Source organism: Solanum dulcamara, chromosome 11 (assembly GCF_947179165.1).
Source record: "Solanum dulcamara chromosome 11, daSolDulc1.2, whole genome shotgun sequence".
Taxonomy (NCBI): domain Eukaryota; kingdom Viridiplantae; phylum Streptophyta; class Magnoliopsida; order Solanales; family Solanaceae; genus Solanum; species Solanum dulcamara.
This window is the reverse complement of record NC_077247.1, coordinates 55,848,566-55,867,174: the sequence shown is the minus strand read 5'-3', so window position 1 is coordinate 55,867,174 and position 18,609 is coordinate 55,848,566. Positions and strand designations below refer to the sequence as shown.

The 18,609-nt window shown below is 35.6% G+C and overlaps 3 protein-coding genes across 3 annotated transcripts; 2 read left to right on the top strand and 1 right to left on the bottom strand.

Annotated features, from left to right (window-relative positions):
- Positions 1 to 739: 739 nt before the first annotated feature.
- Positions 740 to 6,156, bottom strand: LOC129874096 (uncharacterized protein At4g37920). The gene is made up of 6 exons (XM_055949322.1): positions 5,943 to 6,156; positions 5,573 to 5,850; positions 5,279 to 5,444; positions 3,787 to 4,031; positions 1,350 to 1,537; positions 740 to 1,275 (listed from the first exon to the last, which is right to left on the bottom strand). Exons 1-6 carry the CDS (start codon positions 6,136 to 6,138, stop codon positions 1,065 to 1,067), a joined length of 1,284 nt encoding a protein of 427 aa, XP_055805297.1. The 5' UTR covers positions 6,139 to 6,156; the 3' UTR covers positions 740 to 1,064.
- A 3,177-nt stretch (positions 6,157 to 9,333) lies between these two features.
- Positions 9,334 to 10,278, top strand: LOC129873859 (uncharacterized). The gene has a single exon (XM_055949052.1). The coding sequence runs from the start codon at positions 9,454 to 9,456 to the stop codon at positions 10,144 to 10,146; it is 693 nt and encodes a 230-aa protein (XP_055805027.1). The 5' UTR covers positions 9,334 to 9,453; the 3' UTR covers positions 10,147 to 10,278.
- A 1,206-nt stretch (positions 10,279 to 11,484) lies between these two features.
- LOC129875116 (nodulation receptor kinase-like) lies at positions 11,485 to 18,000 on the top strand. The gene is made up of 14 exons (XM_055950547.1): positions 11,485 to 11,811; positions 12,330 to 12,846; positions 12,970 to 13,448; positions 13,546 to 13,696; positions 13,870 to 13,941; positions 14,055 to 14,123; positions 14,310 to 14,381; positions 14,544 to 14,722; positions 14,998 to 15,224; positions 15,637 to 15,763; positions 15,843 to 15,911; positions 16,139 to 16,328; positions 16,638 to 16,770; positions 17,412 to 18,000. The coding sequence occupies exons 1-14, from the start codon at positions 11,718 to 11,720 to the stop codon at positions 17,745 to 17,747; spliced, it is 2,715 nt and encodes a 904-aa protein (XP_055806522.1). The 5' UTR covers positions 11,485 to 11,717; the 3' UTR covers positions 17,748 to 18,000.
- Positions 18,001 to 18,609: the final 609 nt, after the last annotated feature.

Sequence of the window (18,609 nt, the reverse complement as noted above, 5' to 3'; positions counted from 1 at the left end):
TAACTTTTTAGTTTTGGCTGACTTTAAGAACGCTAAAAGCATTAGACAAACACTATAATAAGCTAAAAGTTGGTTTGACCAACTTATAAGCCTATCCAAACGGACTCTTAATCCCGATCAAATATGGATAAACTGATTTTAAAATTAATTTAAATTCAGTAACCGCTTATTTCATCTATCAAACGAGTTGTGAGTTAAAAATATTTTACTTATTTATTTTAATAAATTACAAAAAAATTATACTATTTTTTATTATTAAATAATTACATAAAATACTAATAAGTAAATTTAAAATTTTAAAATATAATTAATAAAATGTGCCTAATCAAACAGAAGAGTACTATCATACGACAAGTTTTGAGACTTTGACAAAGTCCAGAGTAGTTTTTTCCAATGACAAAACTACCCTTTGACAACATGCTTTTCTTTTGATAATAAAGGTCAAATTTATCCGAATACCATACAAAATTGAAGCTACAATGAATAGTAGAAGAATAAATTTACACCGTTTCCTTGAAGTATTTTGACATATTATCCAGCCATTTTGGTGAAAATCGATGGTCAACTTTGTTTGTAAATTCAAGATTTACAACCAGTCAGTTCAAAGTTAGTGGAGCAAAAATGTATTCCCACCCAATGAGTAATTAATTTACTCTTCTTCCTTTTTTGGTACAGTATTTAATTTAAAGATTTATTAGACTATGAATTTAATACATAGAACCTCCCAGCAAGTTTTAATATTTTACAAAATTTGAAATTTCAAATCCTACGTTTTAGAGAATTTGAGATTTGAAATAAAAAATTGAAATTATGTGTAAATTTCATAAACAAACATCAATTTGAAATCAAGCCCCCAACTCCACTTACTAAATATAAGAAGGGCTCTATCAGAAGAGAAAATTATAAGTTACAACAAGCGATCACCTACTACTACTACTACTACTACTGCTGGTGCATGAGGGAGATGCATAAATCACCAAAGAAAACAAATTTTAAGCAGAGAACTGACAGTGAGCAAAAACAAAATTGGTGGCAAGCAACAGATACGCCGATGGGCTAGGTTGTCATATCACAGTTTCTTCTGGTTTTGAATCTTTTTCTGTATTAGCTTCTTTTTCCAAATATTCTGCTTCAACTGTCTCCTTCAGAATGGAAAGTCTCTGAATGACAATAGGTTGATTCAACTGCTTGGCTTCTCTAATTTCAGTCTCTTCTTTATTCATGTTGTATGCATCAAGCATGATTTTGATCCACTTGTGCAGCTCTTTTGGACTTCTGCTCCACACAAGAAAGCATATAAGATTTCAGTTTTGAGTCTTAATAAATGCATGAAAGCACTAAGCTCTTACGTGTAAATAGCATTAGGATCCTTGGCATCGTGTTCATGACCAGGGCTGAAAGCTGTTGCCAATGCTGAGAATCGCTCTTCAGGATCTGTGATGTTTAGCAAGTACTTAAGCAGCTTTATTTCTTTTGGTGCCATGCTCCTTAGACTACTCTGTGTAGCTTTGTATAGACGATGCATTATCTCCTTCACCTACACCCATATGTCAGCATCAGCTCTAACAAATTATCAGGCACTTCAACTAAATACAAGATTCCATCAGAGAGAGAAATTCAAGCACAATATAGGACATAATTAACATTTGGGACAGATATGATTTAAATTACTGAAGTCACATTGGCATATATAGTTAAAGAAAAGGAGGAAAACAGAAGAAAATCTAGAATAAAGCTACTACTAACATTTCCAGGATAAATTGATAAGAGCACTCTACAAACTACTTATGCAAACACGACCAACAGATGTCAATTAAAACATATTTTCATCTGAATGTCTTTGTTTCATTTCTGCCTCTGAGGAAGGGTAAGGTATGCATACACTCTACCTTCTCCAGACCTACTTTGTGGGATTAGACTGGGTATGTTGTTGTTTGTTGTTGAATGTCTTCACTTCATTACAAATAAGAAACTTCCAGTTTTACAATCATATTTAAGTCCTCCCTTTCGCCCCCTTCAAATAAAATAGTAAGAAGAAAAAGACCAAGACACGGAATTTAATTTCAGAAAAATGAGAGAGTTAATTTTACTTAATTGGGAACCAATAGGCTCAGGAATGAAGTTTTAAACTTTCTTTACAATATAGTATAATATTCTTCGCTGCCGTCGTCATACTACTAATGTTTTCTTGTGTATGAGCTACAAGTTCTCATAAACCTTTCCCCAACATAGTATGTTACGTGATGATTTCACTGGCATAGAATTTTGACATGTACATCATATTGGTGTCAAATGTTTCAGAATATAGCACATGGAAAGTGTGTCCTAAATCAAAACAGAATCAGAATTACTGTTCAACATAAGAATGTCTGCAAAATGTACATCCATCCTCAAGTCCCAAAAAAGAAAAGCAGTCCTATCTTATTTATCCAAAAAAAGGAAAAAAGAAAAAAAGAGATACTAAGAGCATGTTTGGATAAACTTTTTTTAAGCTGTTTATAAGCTGAAAACTGCTTATTATAGCTACAAAAAAAAATAGGGTAACCCAACTTATTTTTTTGGCTTATAAGCTGTTTTAGATAAGCTAAGTCAAACAAATTCAATTATTTTTTGGGGGGCTTATTTTAAGCACAAAATGACTTTAAGTTGGCTAGCCAAACACTCAAAAAAACTGAAAACAGCTTATAAGCTAATCCAAATGGGCTCTAAAGATCCAAATAGCAGTGTCAAAAAGTTGGATTGACTTAAATGGGGCGCAAGAAAAAGGGTAGACTTCATAAATGGGTCATGACCCAATACACTCAATGTTTGCTTGGATTAAAATGGGTTTAGAAACTAGTCATAGGTTGGATTTTGTCAGGTTTGGATGAGTTAAAAAAAGATTGAGTCAATAAACATAACATGACCCAACTGACCAAAATTTGTTCAAGTCAAAATGGTTTGGTCAAGATGGGCTGAGAACCATTTATAACCCAACCAACCCAACTTAAGTTTGAATATGCTATGCTATTTAGACCAAAATCAACACCCCTATAGTCCAGAAGGACATAAGCCACCAATCCGTAGATGCGAACATCAAAAACAATGATTTGAAGCTACTTATTTAACAGCCAGAGACAGTCAACCATCTCTTTTTGCATTGCAAATGGACAAATCGACTATGGAGAATATTCAGCAGTCTTAGAAAGATCACTTGGGTGAAACCAAGAAACCTAGCACAACTTCTAAGTTGCTGGATAAACGTGGGTAACACTACAGTAAAGGAAGCGATATGGAAGATTGTCCCAGCTTGCATATGGTGGACAATGTGGAAAGAAAGGAATCAAAGGTGTTTTGAGAGCAAGAAGATCAAATTACAGACTTTTAAGATGAATTGTTTAGCTCTTTATTATTTTTGGTGTAAACAAGTAGTGTTAATACAGGCAGAAGACCTTTTTGATGTTTTAGACTATTTGTGACAAAAGGCACAAATAGAGTCTGTTAGGTTGTAATATGTTTTGAAAGGGGACTACATTGATATAGTATACCTGTGGTTATATAGAGGAAAAAGTTACCATTATTAAAAAAAAAGCTACTTATTTAACATCACAATAACAGAAAAAACACTTCAAGGATGTCTAAGTGCTCAAAACGAATATAATCATTCCATAATACGGTTAGGATGGATAAATCAGTTAAGATCCTTGACATATGATGAAATTCGGCATTTCTCTTCAAGAAATAGATTAATGGAAAAATCTTTGTGTTCGTGTCTTTGTGAATCAAATGGACTACAAATATCCGTACCTCATTTCTCATCGTAGATGATTCTTTCGCTGAAGCCCAAGCACCATTTATCAGCAGCACCAAAGAAGAGTCAAGTTCTTTACTCTTGGCAAGACTTTTAATTTTGTCACATGCTGCATCCACTGATGGAGAGTTCAAGATGTCATCAAATTTGGCCTGTGCAGTATCTAATGTTCCCACAATCTCCAGTGTGTTGTCATAAGCACTGACTGCAGACAAGCATCTAGTCCCAAGTCTGGCAAATGCTGCTCAATCAAAAAAATTCACAGAAAATGACGAAGTGACATCACCACTCAATTTCTAGTTGCTTTCCAGTTTTCTTTTCAAATTACTCATTTCTCCATCCATAACTTGAGAAAATGTATCAAGATCATATAAAACGTCATGTAGATCTGCTTCATGGTTGAACCCGATAGTTGGATTATTTGGATAAAGAAAGTAGTACACAAATCACACTTCATTATTGAAAGATAAAAAGACAATAAGAAAGATGCCTGCCTTTTATGTCACATAAATTACTTAAAGGGAGCCATGGAGCAACTATCCTAAAGATTCTGATTGGCTTTAGTTTTCAGGGTTCAGCTTTGAGACATCTCATCTTGATTATGAATAAGAAAGCATTTAAGGGATATTAGTGAGATCAAAACCATCTTAGACAAGACAATCTTTTGTAGAAACAGCTATAGTCAGTCAGATACTAGTTACTATAGGTAACAAACAGGACTTGTGACAGGCTGATCAGTTTTGTAACGCAGAAACACTGGAAGTGTCTCTTGGGGCTTAAACAACAAATCACGATTAAAGCGAGTGCCTTGGTGAAGAAAGGTGCAAATGAGGAAAAAAGTTTAAAATATATGTAACGGAAAGTCCAAGAAAGTGAAGTAACTAAAATTAAAGGAAATATATAAAGTAGAAATGGTGTCAGTTTAAGTTCAAAAACAATTTTAAACTTACATTCAAATGCAAAGACGCAAGTTTAAGATTCTAAACTATAGGCTGGTCAATATCTATCTTATTCTGAGTTTCTAACTTCCTACCTCAGCTCTGTGTAAATTGCAATGGCATATTCTTCCATAATGTTTCCCTAACAATTGATTTATCATATAGTTAGCTATATTTATGTTTAAGGTTTCCTTCTTTAGAACAAATCCCATTGACATTGAAGCACACACCTTAATGACTTAGTGCTTGCGCCAAAGCACCACATAAGCGAGACAAATGACCAGTCGTGTTACACTGAGCTTCAGGGCTTAAACGAACCTGCAATGGTCTTTTAACAAACTGAAGCTAAAAGCAATAATCCTTTGCATCCCTAGCTAGTTTAGCTTGAAATCATATGCCATGAAACTATTGTTCATTTTATTTTTCCAGAAGAGAAGTTCAAAATGCAACATGCTGCAGAACAGTTTCGATTCCCTTCCTTTCACAGCAACCCATAACTAAAACTATCAAACCTAAAAGAACAATAAAGCCATGAGCAAAGCCATTTTACCATCTCGGTCCTCTAAGCTGTCATAAGTTTCTGAAAGCAAAGTCAGATGCCGAAAGAATTCACCAGTGAAGTCCTTGCGCCTCTTTGTAACAATTGCATTCAAATCCCTTGGATTTTCTTGTATCTCTTTGAGAAGGTCAGTATGCCTTTCCATTTCATCATCAATCTGCAATGACTCATTCCTGATCAAGAACAATTTGGGAATATCTAAAGGTAAAGCCCTTTCAAAGTAAAACAGACTTCTCATATTCAATCTTGAACAGAAATATATGAATTAAAAGGAATTCACCATACCTTCCTAACTTTTCTAGCCAAGCTAATTAATTTTTCCTTCATTTGAGAATCATCTTCTGTGTCAGCTCGAGTTCGACACCTACTGTAAAATCTATCCCCGTACTTTTTCCATTCTTCTCTAAAAACTAAGTATTTTCTCCAATCTCTCGACTTGGGTTTTTCATTTAGGAATAAATCAATCATTTTATCACAAAACTGAGTAATTGTATACCCCTCAGCAACTTCAACATCAGCTTCTCCTTCTACTGCCACATTGGATACACCACTGGCCAACACCTCTAAACAAGAACCATACAAGATATCTATCAATCAAGAAAAGTGAAAGGAAAAAAAAAGATACCAATACAAGAAAAGCCAACAAAGTAATTACTAGTTGTGGGGTTTTTGGAACTTGTTCTAGTTAGCGTTCTTGATGTTGACTTTTTGGAATTCTCCAAAAGCCTGGCAAGAGATTTGGGAGAAGCTAAGGGTAACACTGCATTGGAAGGTGAAAAGGGGGTGTGAAAAAGAGAGAGATTTGTGGTGGCGGAGATTGATGTCTCCAAGCTGTAGAGATGGGTCATCATTCTTCACTATGCTTGCTCAAAGAGCTGAGACAAAACTCCAACTATGGTTATGGCTGATTCTTGAATCTTGATTTTCTTCTCTAGTCAGTAGATAATACATCCTTATGCGACGTCGTATTTATCATACATTTGCTAAAACCCTTTGGAATTCTTGCCTTCTTGTTTCCTTATGTTTTTTTATTTTTGAGTTTGTATTTGTATTTTCGTTTAACACAAATAATCAACTTGCTTATGGCTTAGGCTGTGACCTTTTTTGCAGTTTGGAGGGGGGCCTCGCCTAAGATCGACCCAAATAATTGAGCCTATGTCATAATTTGTAATAATGGGAGCCTGGCCGGCTTGGCTTACTTGGCAAGAACGAAATGAAGTGAGAGGCCACGGTCAGGGAAAAAAGTCGAGTTGATCAGACTAGACGATTGGGAGAAACAAAATGAAATAGGCTATGGATACCATGAACGATCATCATCGATAAAGCAAGTGCTTGCGTTGCGGGAGATGCCCGCCCGCAGGGTCCGGCATGCTTTCCGGCCGAAAGAACCGCTCACTAGCTAGCCGGACTAGTGGGGACCTTAGGTTCCCTTTGTTTGAATAAACACCGTTTGTTTTAGTTTACATTCAAACCAAAGTAAACCAAGCCTAAGCTGTCATGACATCTTGTTGATATTGATTGAGGAGTTTGATGGAGTTTAGCTGACTGAATCCGTAAACCTAGAAAGTTGCCGCCACTGGTACTTTTTTATTGGAATTTTGCTCTATAGGTAGGTATCGAAAAAAAGACTTTTCGAAGCGCGGAATCCAAATAAAAACTTTATTCTTCTACCTAATTTTTAGATGTATCGAAGTCCTGGGTAGTAAAGAAAAGTGGGATGTGGAGCTTGAAGAGCGAAGCGAGCCGCGCTGGCCTAGCAACGTTTTTCAACAGCAATCTACGGTCTAACGACCCCCTAACCTGGGTTGTTGATTTAGATGTTGAGGTAAGGCAAGCCCCAGGAAAGTCTAGGTTTGCTCCCAGCTTCATCTTAGTCGACATCTTGCTCTCAAGGGGGTGGGTCCTGGGAGAACTACTCATTGCTGTGTTGCCCTAGGAAAGATTATGGGTCTCGGGTATCCAATCAATTAAGCCCACGAATCGTGGAAGCTTCTTCATCTAAAAATTCTATTTTCGTCGGTTCACCCAGCGATAAAAATCTTATTCTAGAGGGAGCGTCCGTCGAGCTTCCTCGCTAATTTGTTCTTTTACCATGTTAGCCCAACTTTGAGAATAACCTAACTGTTTTAGCAGAATCCTAACCCTTCATTCTATTTCATACAGCCTTGGTAGGCAGCTTTTTAATTTTGAAAAAAAAAATAAAAAATTACATAATTATATTTATAGCTTTTTGAATAATTATCAAATTACCAACCTACATTGTTTTACTTGGTATTTAAACTTTGTCGAAACATAATATTATTAGAGTATTATTTATTCCGACATCAAAATACCCAAAATGAAATTTCTTATAAAGAGGAGAATAAAAAATTCTAAAATATCGCTTAACTGATTGCCGTATCAATATCAATTCAACACAATGTGATTACTCTTCCATTTTTCAATCATTTTTTTTTTTTGCCACCAAGATTCAAGTGGGTAACTAAAATGAAAAGGTGCATGGACCTTGAAGAATCTATATTAAGATTTATAGTTAGATTATTACTACATATAAATATGTAATAAATTTATTCAGTGTTATTTGTCATTAAATTTTTTGTTTCAATTGGAAATAAATTTCTTACTAATTTGAGGAAAAAAAGGTCAATTTCTATTAGCACATTCATAAAAAGTCATGTTTCAAATCATTTTCAATTGATAAGTAAGAGATTGAAGCTGATTGGAGCTTTTTCCGTTGCTTTCGTGAGGGCAACTCGGTGGCAGATAGCTTTGCCACTCGATGAACCAGCACTTTATCAAAGAGCGGATGATATGCCTGAAAACGATAAAAGCTCATTTATTTTAAATGAACTGTAATTATCTATTCTTAGGATTAGATACAGTAAGGCCAATTTCTTTGTTAGTTGAACTGTGACTGTAACGCATCCTGAGAGTGCATCATGCGCTATGTTATGATCATTCTCCTTTTGCCTTGATTGCCTTGCAATCAGTGATGTATATTTGGGGTAAGGTCTATGGTGCTTTGTGGCTCTTCATGATATAGGATTCATTTCGATTTTCTAAAAAAATAAATAAGAGATTATTATTTGTAAATACCAAATGTATTATCACTCAACCACAACAACATTATCCCCGTGAAATTCCACCAAATGAGATATGAGGAAGGAATTGTACACACATACCTTATTACTATTTATATATATTCGTCATTCAATAAGGTTATACCAATAATAAAATGATTAAAAAAGGCCATTAAAAATGTTTATTAGAACGTACATATTAGTATGTACTACCAATTAATTTGATATAAACATCATCTACGAATCAATCTTTTCATTATTAATCCATTGTCACTTTGGTAAATAATATTGTTTAGCAACTACAAGCATATACCAAAAAAATTCGTTTCTCAATGTTTGTTCTCCAATCCAAACGAATGATTTTTTTTTGGTTCATATCCTTCCTGATGTTCGTATTGAAGTTCGATTAAATTGCATTATTTAATAAAAATAACTTTTTTTTCAGAGAAATTCAGACCTAAAACATCTAATTAAAAATGAAATAATACTTACTACTTCAGCTAAACGAATGAAGTTGTTGAAAAGGTAAATAGGAGGATAGGCTTTGGTTTCACTAAATAAACAATTGAGAAAAGGAAGAATAGCGACGAGATGCAGATATTAATTAAAAAAAAAGTCAAGAATGTTAATTAAGCATACATCTTTTACCGACTAATAGTTATGCCTGGAATATACGAGTATTATGCTGTGCAGACAAATATGAATGATATTTTAATTTGCCAGAATTAACAAAACGCAAAAGAAATTGGACATTTGTCCAGATTCCAATTTCCACAATAATAAAATTTACATATCAAACGGATGTCATCAGTCAATACTCAAATAGTCTTTAGCTGCTTTGATCCTTTTAAATATGTACTTTCTTTGTTTAAATTTACACGGTGTATTTAAATTTCAAGATTTAAATAATCTATTTTATTATAATTTTAAAATATCAATTATTATAATTTTATTATCAAAAAAAAAGTTTATATTCAAGTTCAGGATTAGATAATCTAAATATAAAATGTGTTACATAAATTAAAACAAACAGTCTCCTTCATCAATCTCATCCATTGAGATCTAAATGCAGGCAGAAGAACAACAATGGATAGATACGTTCAACATTTCCTCAATAGGCTCTCTTTAGCCTTCATCATCGCAGCTACATTTATCCTTTTCGTGCTTTTCATCCGAACACCTGAAACCTGCGTTAATCCCAATATCACCAAACCTAAGCCCCATAATCGTTTCCCCAAATCCACTTGCGATTTCGCTCACCGGACTTACACCTCCATAAAGAAACACAATCGTCGTGTATGGTCCACAAGAGCCTGGATCCAAACAGTTCTTTCTTTCAAATCCCAATTCCAGTCTCTTCAGGATAAGAAACTCTTTTCTAAGCATTCACGGGCCCTTGTGGTATCTGCTGGGGCGGGTCAGGCTGTAATGGCCCTAAAAGAAATGGGCCTTCGCGACATTACTGGTGTGGAGGTAGTGGATTCGCCGCCGCTTGTTAGACGTGCGGATCCGCATAGTCTGCCTTTTTTTGATAATCTGTTTGATCTCGGGTTTAGTGCTTATCTGGATCGGGCATTGTTTCCGGATAGATACGTGGCGGAAATGGAGAGAACGGTGAGAGTTGGCGGCGCGTGTGTAGTGGCTGTGGAAGAGTGCGGCGGCGGAGAGGTGGAGGAAGTGGTGAAATTGTTTCGGAAGTCTAAGGTGTTAGGGGTTAGAAATGTGACTATGGGTGTCGAACAAAGGACTAGAATCGTATTGAGAGTTATGAATGACTGAAAATTTCAGTTGATTTGCTGTTCAGCTACTATTTGCGACTGTTTTTATTTTGATGTAGTAGAAATTTTGTAAAGTAGGCATAATTTTCAGAAAGTTAAACATGCAAACAACTTTTTTCTCATCTCTCACTTCAAATTTAATCCATTTTTTCCTGACTCATTTTTTATTTTCAACCCACCGTTTGTCCCCTCTAGTCAAAAACAACCATATTCAAGGGAGAAGTAGAGAGTGAAAATTCATGTTACTAATTAGATTTTGCAGTTTGAAAAGAGAGTTTTACAATTCAAAGACAAAGATACATGGAAAGGGGAACATCGTTTTACAAGTAGTGGCTTGATAAAAGAATAAACATCAATTTGTAATTTCTGGTACTATATTTGTTCCTTTCAATGGTATGATGATGTAAAAATTATTTATACTAACGAAATATATAACTTAAACTCGTTATACACCCCTACAGATCAATATGAAGTTTCATCGACATGGTGAATTCTGTGTTGACCAAGAAGTAGCCTGGGGTTGATAATCATCCTATTGATGGGATTGGTTAATAATGCGGAGTAATTGCATGGTTATATGGATGACTCTTGTAACAAATAAATCGATACTTTGGCTACGAGTTATAATCTTTTTTTTTTCGGTTAAATTTTGGTATTCTATTGATGAAGTAATGAGTATAAAACACCACCTAAGGCAAAACACATTCCTTACATGGCCCAATCAATCGACTAGGAAAGAAATAAACAAACAATAAAAAATAAGACATCTAACACTTTGAACCTACTCTCAAATAGAAACATTTTAATTTATCACTGTTAATGAACTTCTTTTCCTGCTACTTCCAAACTTCCCGCACGAGTTATAATCCACTTTGTTTAAGAGAAAAGGTTCAACAAATAACAAAGAAAAAAGGTAATTGTGTTTACAATGTTTAATTTCCTTTTCACCTACAAACTTAATATAGAAGCAATTTTTGTCCATGTTGAAAAATTTGCTTCTATCATCTGATTGGAAGCACCAAAAGGTAACTTTCTTGACTAGTATAATATGAGTAAAGAAAGAGAGTTTAATAAGTGAAGGCTTATTTTCTTGAGGTTTCGCTGTAGATAACAGACAAAAGGAGAGACGAATTAGAGAAGGTGATTGACGAATGGTTGTTTTGTTCCACCCTATTAGTATTATTATAATTGCAATTTGAGTTATATCATTAAACAAATTATTGTCCCACCACTACCATAACAAAGACCATTACTATTAGTTTAATCATAATTTCATAAACAATGTAAAATAAGTGACGTTACTTTTCTAATTTTTATTTTAGTTTTTACCTAGCAATGCTCCAAGAATAGATACCATTGGAAGTCATAACAACATCTAGTTTGCTATCTGCAAAACCTATCTTGTTCCCTGGTACCTTTTTTCGCAAGAGGCGGTTTTTAATCATTTTAAAATTACAAAAAATTATGTGTGGGAAATTGGACTCTGTAGATAACCAAAGTTAAATGAGATTAGCCATAGTCAGGTTTTGAGTTGGATGATCTGATGGGGCAGTTTTCTTCCATGAGAATAGGATGATGGAAGTGGTGAATTGCTGCAACACAAGGTTGGTCAACTGTGTTATCATCTGCCTGGTCCTGTTTATACATTCTGCCGTTGCACAAGAAGGTTAGTCTACATATATCATTTTTGATGATCTATTTAGTTTGAAAAGGATATAAAAGTGTTAACTATTGCTTTGATATCAATAAGATTGTTGCCCTTTTCCTATTTTGTGAATGACATTTGATGATCATCATCCTGTTAATCTCTATAGTGTTGTTGGATTCCCTCAAGAACCCTAATAAGGAAATAATCACCACAGAAAGACTCTGATATCATTTATCAAAAAGAAAAATTTACCTCATCAAACTATCATGTAAAGCTGTGTTTGATTGCTCCACAAAGTGCTGCAAAGCTCGAGGCCTATAAACTCACACTGCGTAAGCAGATCGGATCGGGTAAAATAAACTTACTTGCCTTACAAAATACAAACAAATCATTACAACGGCAAGCAGTAACCAGCTATTCGTAGCATATGTATGACGTTTAAGCTGATGATAAACAGCCTCATCATAACATGCTGATTTGTCATATTTTTAGATTACTTAAATCTAGCTGATAAGTTGCAATGTGATTTCAAGCAGGATTTCTGAGTATACAGTGTTGTGCTCATGCAAACTATACAGAGCCACGTACCAACTTAAGTTGGATTTCAGATGAAAATTGGTTCCCTGAAAATCAGAGTTGCATATCAAGGAGAGTGTACAAGAGTGCACACTATGAACGAGCTCGAACTTTTAGCTCAGACATTGGTCATAAGTGGTGTTACAGCTTGCCAACCAGGAAAGATCATGATTATCTAGTAAGAGGTACATTTCTTTCTGGCGATCAAGAAAAGACTCTCCCACACAGTTCTTTTGTTGTTTTGATTGGTGTCACACCAATAGCCACAGTAAACTCATCTGATGAACTTAAGGTTGAGGGAATTTTTAGAGCTATTAGAAGCTATACCAACTTCTGCCTTTTGAAAAAGACGGGGAATCCTTACATTTTTAAGGTTGAACTCAGACCAATAAATCCAGATTATCTGAAGAGGGAGCCTTCAGAAATACTCAAACTTGTACATAGAGTAGATGCTGGAAACAAGGGTGCGGAAATCAGGTATTCTTTCATCCTATCACAGAATTATATTTTGGATTGTCAACACAGTATACTCTTTCACGGTAACAAACATGTTACATATCCAGTATCATGAAGTGATAATATGAAGACTTGTCAACTCAGGTACCCATATGACCAGTATGATAGAATTTGGAGACCAGCCTCAAACCTAGAATCACAAGTTACTCGCACACAGACATCCATTATTAAGCAGGTCATTGCAAGAAAACACAGTTTGTTACCTCCTGTATTCGTGTTACAAACAGCCCTCACACATCCAGAGAGATTGGACTTCCTGCATGAAGACCTTGACACAGGATATTATACTTATTATCTCTTCCTGTACTTTCTTGAGCCCAATGACTCAGCTCAAGCTGGACAAAGGGTGTTCTATATATACATAAACAGCGAAAAGAGACTCAAGGTTGATATACTGGCTAGTGGTTCCAGGTACCTGGATGTAGTTCTGAAGTTCAGAGCAAATAGGGTTATCAACCTGACGATGATCAAGGCCTCAAATCTATCTCAACTGGGACCCATTTGTAATGGATATGAGATTTTAAAGACTAATCCTCGGGTTAAAGAAACATCCATGGAAGAAGGTAATTTTACTCCGAGTATGCATAGTAGCAGAATTCAAGAGGCCATAGTATAAAAAGCATTACAGAAAGTGCATTAATATCTCTCCATATGTTTCAGTTGACATAATGGTGAATGTGAAGAAGGAATTATTGCAATACAACAAAAACAATGAAATATGGAAGTGTTGGTCAGGAGACCCTTGTCTTCCCCTTCCATGGCCGGGTCTAACTTGTGATCGAGTTAATGGTACTTCAGTCATCACTCAGATGTAAGTTATTCCCTCTCTATCAGATACTCAAAGCAGTTCGTTTTCTTGAACATAATTGAGTAATATCTCTACCATTTTTTCAAGCTTAATTATCCGTAGCATAGTCAGCACATTTAAGATAGACGGATTACACTTTGGGTCATTCAATCCTTTTCTCTTATTCCCTAACGCAGGAATCTCTCTTCGGGTGGCCTTACTGGACCAAGCCCTCCTAGCATCCAAAAACTGATGCACCTGAGGAAACTGTATGTCCAAGACATTGTCATCAAGACAAATATTTCATCTATTCATTTTCTTTTAAAGCAAATTTTCAATCTTGTATAGTTTTACTTAGCAATCAAGTTATTTGCAAAGACAGGGATATCAGCAATAATGGTTTTAGTGGCGCAAACTCACTCTTTACATCATCCTTCACATTCGCTACAAGGTAAATCTTCTATGTTGGCTTCCACATAAAATAATTGCAAAAACATGAAGAAGTTAGATAATATCATACAGAGGATTAACCTCTGAATAAAATATCAAAGCTGTACAAAAAGTTTTACAAGCAAGCTGCCTTCATGATTCATATGTTTCAATAGACACTAATATCTTTGTTTCCTTGTCCCTCCAGATACTTAAGCAGCAGCATTCATATCAGCAACAAGCTTTCTAAAAGCATCAAAGAATCTAATATTACAACAGAGTATGAGACCACTGCCCTGTCTTCAGAAAAAAAAAACAATTTCTATGATTTTGCGCAGTCCACTTTTTCTCCGAGGGAGGGAATAGCAATGGGATATCAGGATCAGGGAGCGAACAAAGAAAGAGAAATAAGCCTAATTTTTTTTCCTTTTTTACATTTCAGCAAAGGGATGGCTAATGTTAAACAAAACTCAAGTTCAGCCCATAAACTTGTGATAGGTGCAGCTGTAGGTACAACTCTCCTAGTGACCCTTGCAATTGTTATCTCTGTGGTCTGCCTCTTCAAAAGACGCGTAATGGCAGGGCCAAAATTTCTTATGAGAAATTACTCGATCACAAGGAGTAAGTACACTCTCAGCACACTAGAAATAATCCTGCACACATAATGCATGATAACTTAAGCGTTTTTTCTTCTTGCTTGCAAAAGCTTGAGATCGGAGTCAACAAGAATAATTCATAAAACTTTCACGATTAAAATAACCGAAACTGTAACTATATCATCTGTTGCAAAGAAGCTTTTTTGACAGGAACTCGATAAATTTGAAAGAGTTAATATCTTTAAAATTTGGTACTTATACCAATGAAGCAATATGCTCAAAATTTTCTTTCAAATACAGATGCAGTTTATTCAGTACCAAGCACAGATACTACCTTGCTGAAGTCAATATCCACCAGGAACTTCAAGTTGGAATATATAGAAGCTATTACACAGAACTACAAAACTTTGATAGGTGAAGGTGGCTTTGGATCCGTTTACCGTGGTACCTTACCTGATGGTGAAGAAGTGGCTGTAAAGGTCAGGTCAGCCACTTCGACTCAGGGAATTCGAGAATTCAATAACGAGGTACCAATCTAGAGTATTTTCAGGCCAATTTCCTCCCAACTTTCTTATTCTCGTTAAACCAACAAAAAAGGTATTACCTAAAATGTTAGAAAAGCATCAGCGCATGGTCTGAGAAAAGAATCTTCTATTTTCTATTGCTGTTCAAATAGGAAACAAAGCTAACTACATGCGGCACAAAATTAATACTTTCTCACAGATCCCGTGATGTTGTCTGCATAATTACTTCCGGCAAGCAAGTTTTGCCTCTGAAATGTTCTGATGATGGCCTGGTCAAGAAACAGCATTGTTAAGATTTCACCTGTGCTCTTCAGGAGCCATCTCTATAATAATGCATCTTATCCATGCATATATAGTTAAGCCATGCATAACAAATAATACAACTTATTAACCACTGATGTAATTTGTATTACAGCTGAACCTTCTTTCAGCCATTACGCATGAGAACCTGGTCCCTCTTCTTGGCTACTGCTGCGAGAATGAACAGCAGATTCTGGTTTATCCCTTTATGTCAAACGGCTCCCTACAGGATCGGTTATATGGTACCGCAACAAATTCCTATCTCTCACTTTATCATAAGAACCAACACTAATTTCTTGCTTGTTCCCTCATCCTGTTTAGGAGCAGCAGCAAAAAGGAAGATTCTAGACTGGCCAGCCAGACTTTCCATTGCTTTAGGAGCAGCGAGAGGCAAGTAACACAAGGCTTTGCTATTCATGCAGCTCTTCAATGAAAAAAGCCATATCTATGGGCTTAAGCATGTATAAATAAAAAAGAGAACGCATTTACCTGAGAGACATAGATTCAAGGCATATCATGAATCTAATAGACCTAGTACTTCATGAAGGCACATTTGTAAACAGAAAATACCAAAGTTTGCCGTTTTCATTATGTTATTTCCTCTTTTCCTTCTTCAGGTTTGCTGTACCTTCACACATTCTCAGAGCGTTGTCTGATTCATAGGGATGTCAAGTCAAGTAACATACTCCTGGACCAGAGCATGTGTGCCAAGGTTGCTGATTTTGGATTTTCAAAATATGCATCTCAAGAAGGGGATAGCGTTACTTCTTTAGAAGTAAGGGGGACAGCTGGGTACTTGGATCCAGAGTAAGTATAAACTCTTCTAGATTGCGTCATCATTAGGAAATTAAAATAAGAGATAAGTTTCTAAAGCATAGCCTAATGGACAGTTCTGCTACCTTAATATGGATTTCTCAAAGTGATCATTATTTGAATCATTCCCAGGAGAATCTACTTGGAGCTTGTCGTTTTTTAATAATATGCATAAACAAAGAACCCGAAGTATTAGTATATTTATTGACTTCATTTTCGTCATGAATTCACCATAGCACAAATGGTTCAATAATCTTCGGGGAAATCCAGCTCATGGCCTCTTCATGAATTTCTTTTGCATAGGTACTACTCGACCCAACGTCTGTCAGCAAAGAGTGATGTCTTCAGCTTTGGAGTTGTCCTACTGGAAATCCTCACAGGTCGAGAGCCTCTCAACATAAACAAGCCAAGAAACGAGTGGAGCTTGGTTGAATGGGTATGGGTTAGCAAACTTTTCCTTTAACTGAGATTCTCCATATACAACTTGCTACTAATACTGAATCCTATGAAAACATAAGTTCCGAGATGATAAAACTTTTCTACCATTCTTTTAGAACGAACTAGATGATCACCTTGAAAACAACCACCATACGATAAATGATGAACTCATTATCCAGACTTAAACTAAGAGTAGGAACAAAAACCAGTACCCTCAAAGTGATCACAACTTCAGGCTATTAAAATAACCTCCAAATCATATAGAAGTAACCTTACTGTCAGAACAAAACTCACCTCTATTGAGGCACAAAATTCGAATAATATTTAAGTTTAGTTCATACTCAATCAAGGAAACATCACCCTTGACCTGAAGACTCAGGAATCAGAACCATACAGTCTCTTCCCATAAATTATTTGCAGCAAGCTACAGTGCCATGTAAAGACTGATTTTTTGTTCTTTTGAACATAGGAAGAGAGTCTCAAGTGTTACTGCTTTAGTTATTACGACTTCCGTGGCAATTCACAGCTACTCAAGATGATAAACTGATGCTGATTGCTAAACTACTTTGCAACTATATATACTGTTTTGATTTGCATGTTTACATCTGATCACAAGCAAGTATCCACTTTGAAATACAGGCGAAACCTCTAATAAGAAGCTCAAGAGTTGAAGAAATAGTGGATCCGACTATCAAGGGAGGATATCATGGTGAGGCACTGTGGAGAGTGGTAGAGGTGGCTTTGGCATGCACGGAGACATACTCAACTTACAGGCCATGCATGGCGGACATTGTAAGAGAGCTCGAGGATGCATTGATAATAGAAAACAACGCATCAGAATACTTGAAGTCCCTAGACAGCTTTGGAGGATCAAATCGTTTCTCTGTAGAAAGGTCCATTGTCCTTCCACCTATTAAATCTCAAACAGAACCATCCAGTCTCCTCTCAAAACCAGTCCCTCCACAACCAAGGTAATTGTTTTAGAGGAACGGATTTAAACTGACTGCAATAGATAACAGATCTCTTAGAAAAGTTCCTGGAGAATTTTTTGCAAATTACTCCTCAAATTCCTTTAACTTTAATGTCATTAATTGTTCATTTAGTAAAGAAGATTTTATTATGTAATAGATCTTCCACTCTGAGCATAGGACAAGGACACGTACATTGATTGCATTTGAGAATCCTTTATCTCACTACTATAGACTGTTCTCTTGAAGCATCACTGCAAGCTGAATGTTCAAGTCTCATTGATAATATATGAAATCGAAAACTTGACAGTCCATTTCAATTTTCACCACATATATATACACGCCAGAGAACAGGAAGTTTATATCAAAGCAGTGTTGTCAAAGACTTGCTTAAGCCCCAAAGTGAGGCATACTTTCCCTTGCTAATGAGATTCTGAAGATTGATATTCCACTTTATCATTATTTTTGTTTCAATTTCTCTGTCCAAATATTTGTTTATTCATGCTTAAAATTATTAGTCTTGGACTTCACACACACACATATATATGTATTTGTATTTTTTTCTCCATTTTGCCTTTCTTCGTTAAAACCCACGTTTTATTTGGACTTAAAATGAACCTTAGAGCTTTTTTTATGCTTTCCCCCCTTTGATAACACCTGATCAAAGATACCTAATAGGTGGATTTCTTCATTTTTCTGGAACGGGAATGGATACAGATTTGATGAATTATGCCAATGAGACTATTGGTACCACCCCAATCAGAATGGGGTTGAGGCATATTTGTTGTATGTCAATAATACCCAACTGCAGTTTGCACGGTGGGCATCTTTTTATTTCTTTTTTTTAAAATGTGTTTTCAATAGCCTGC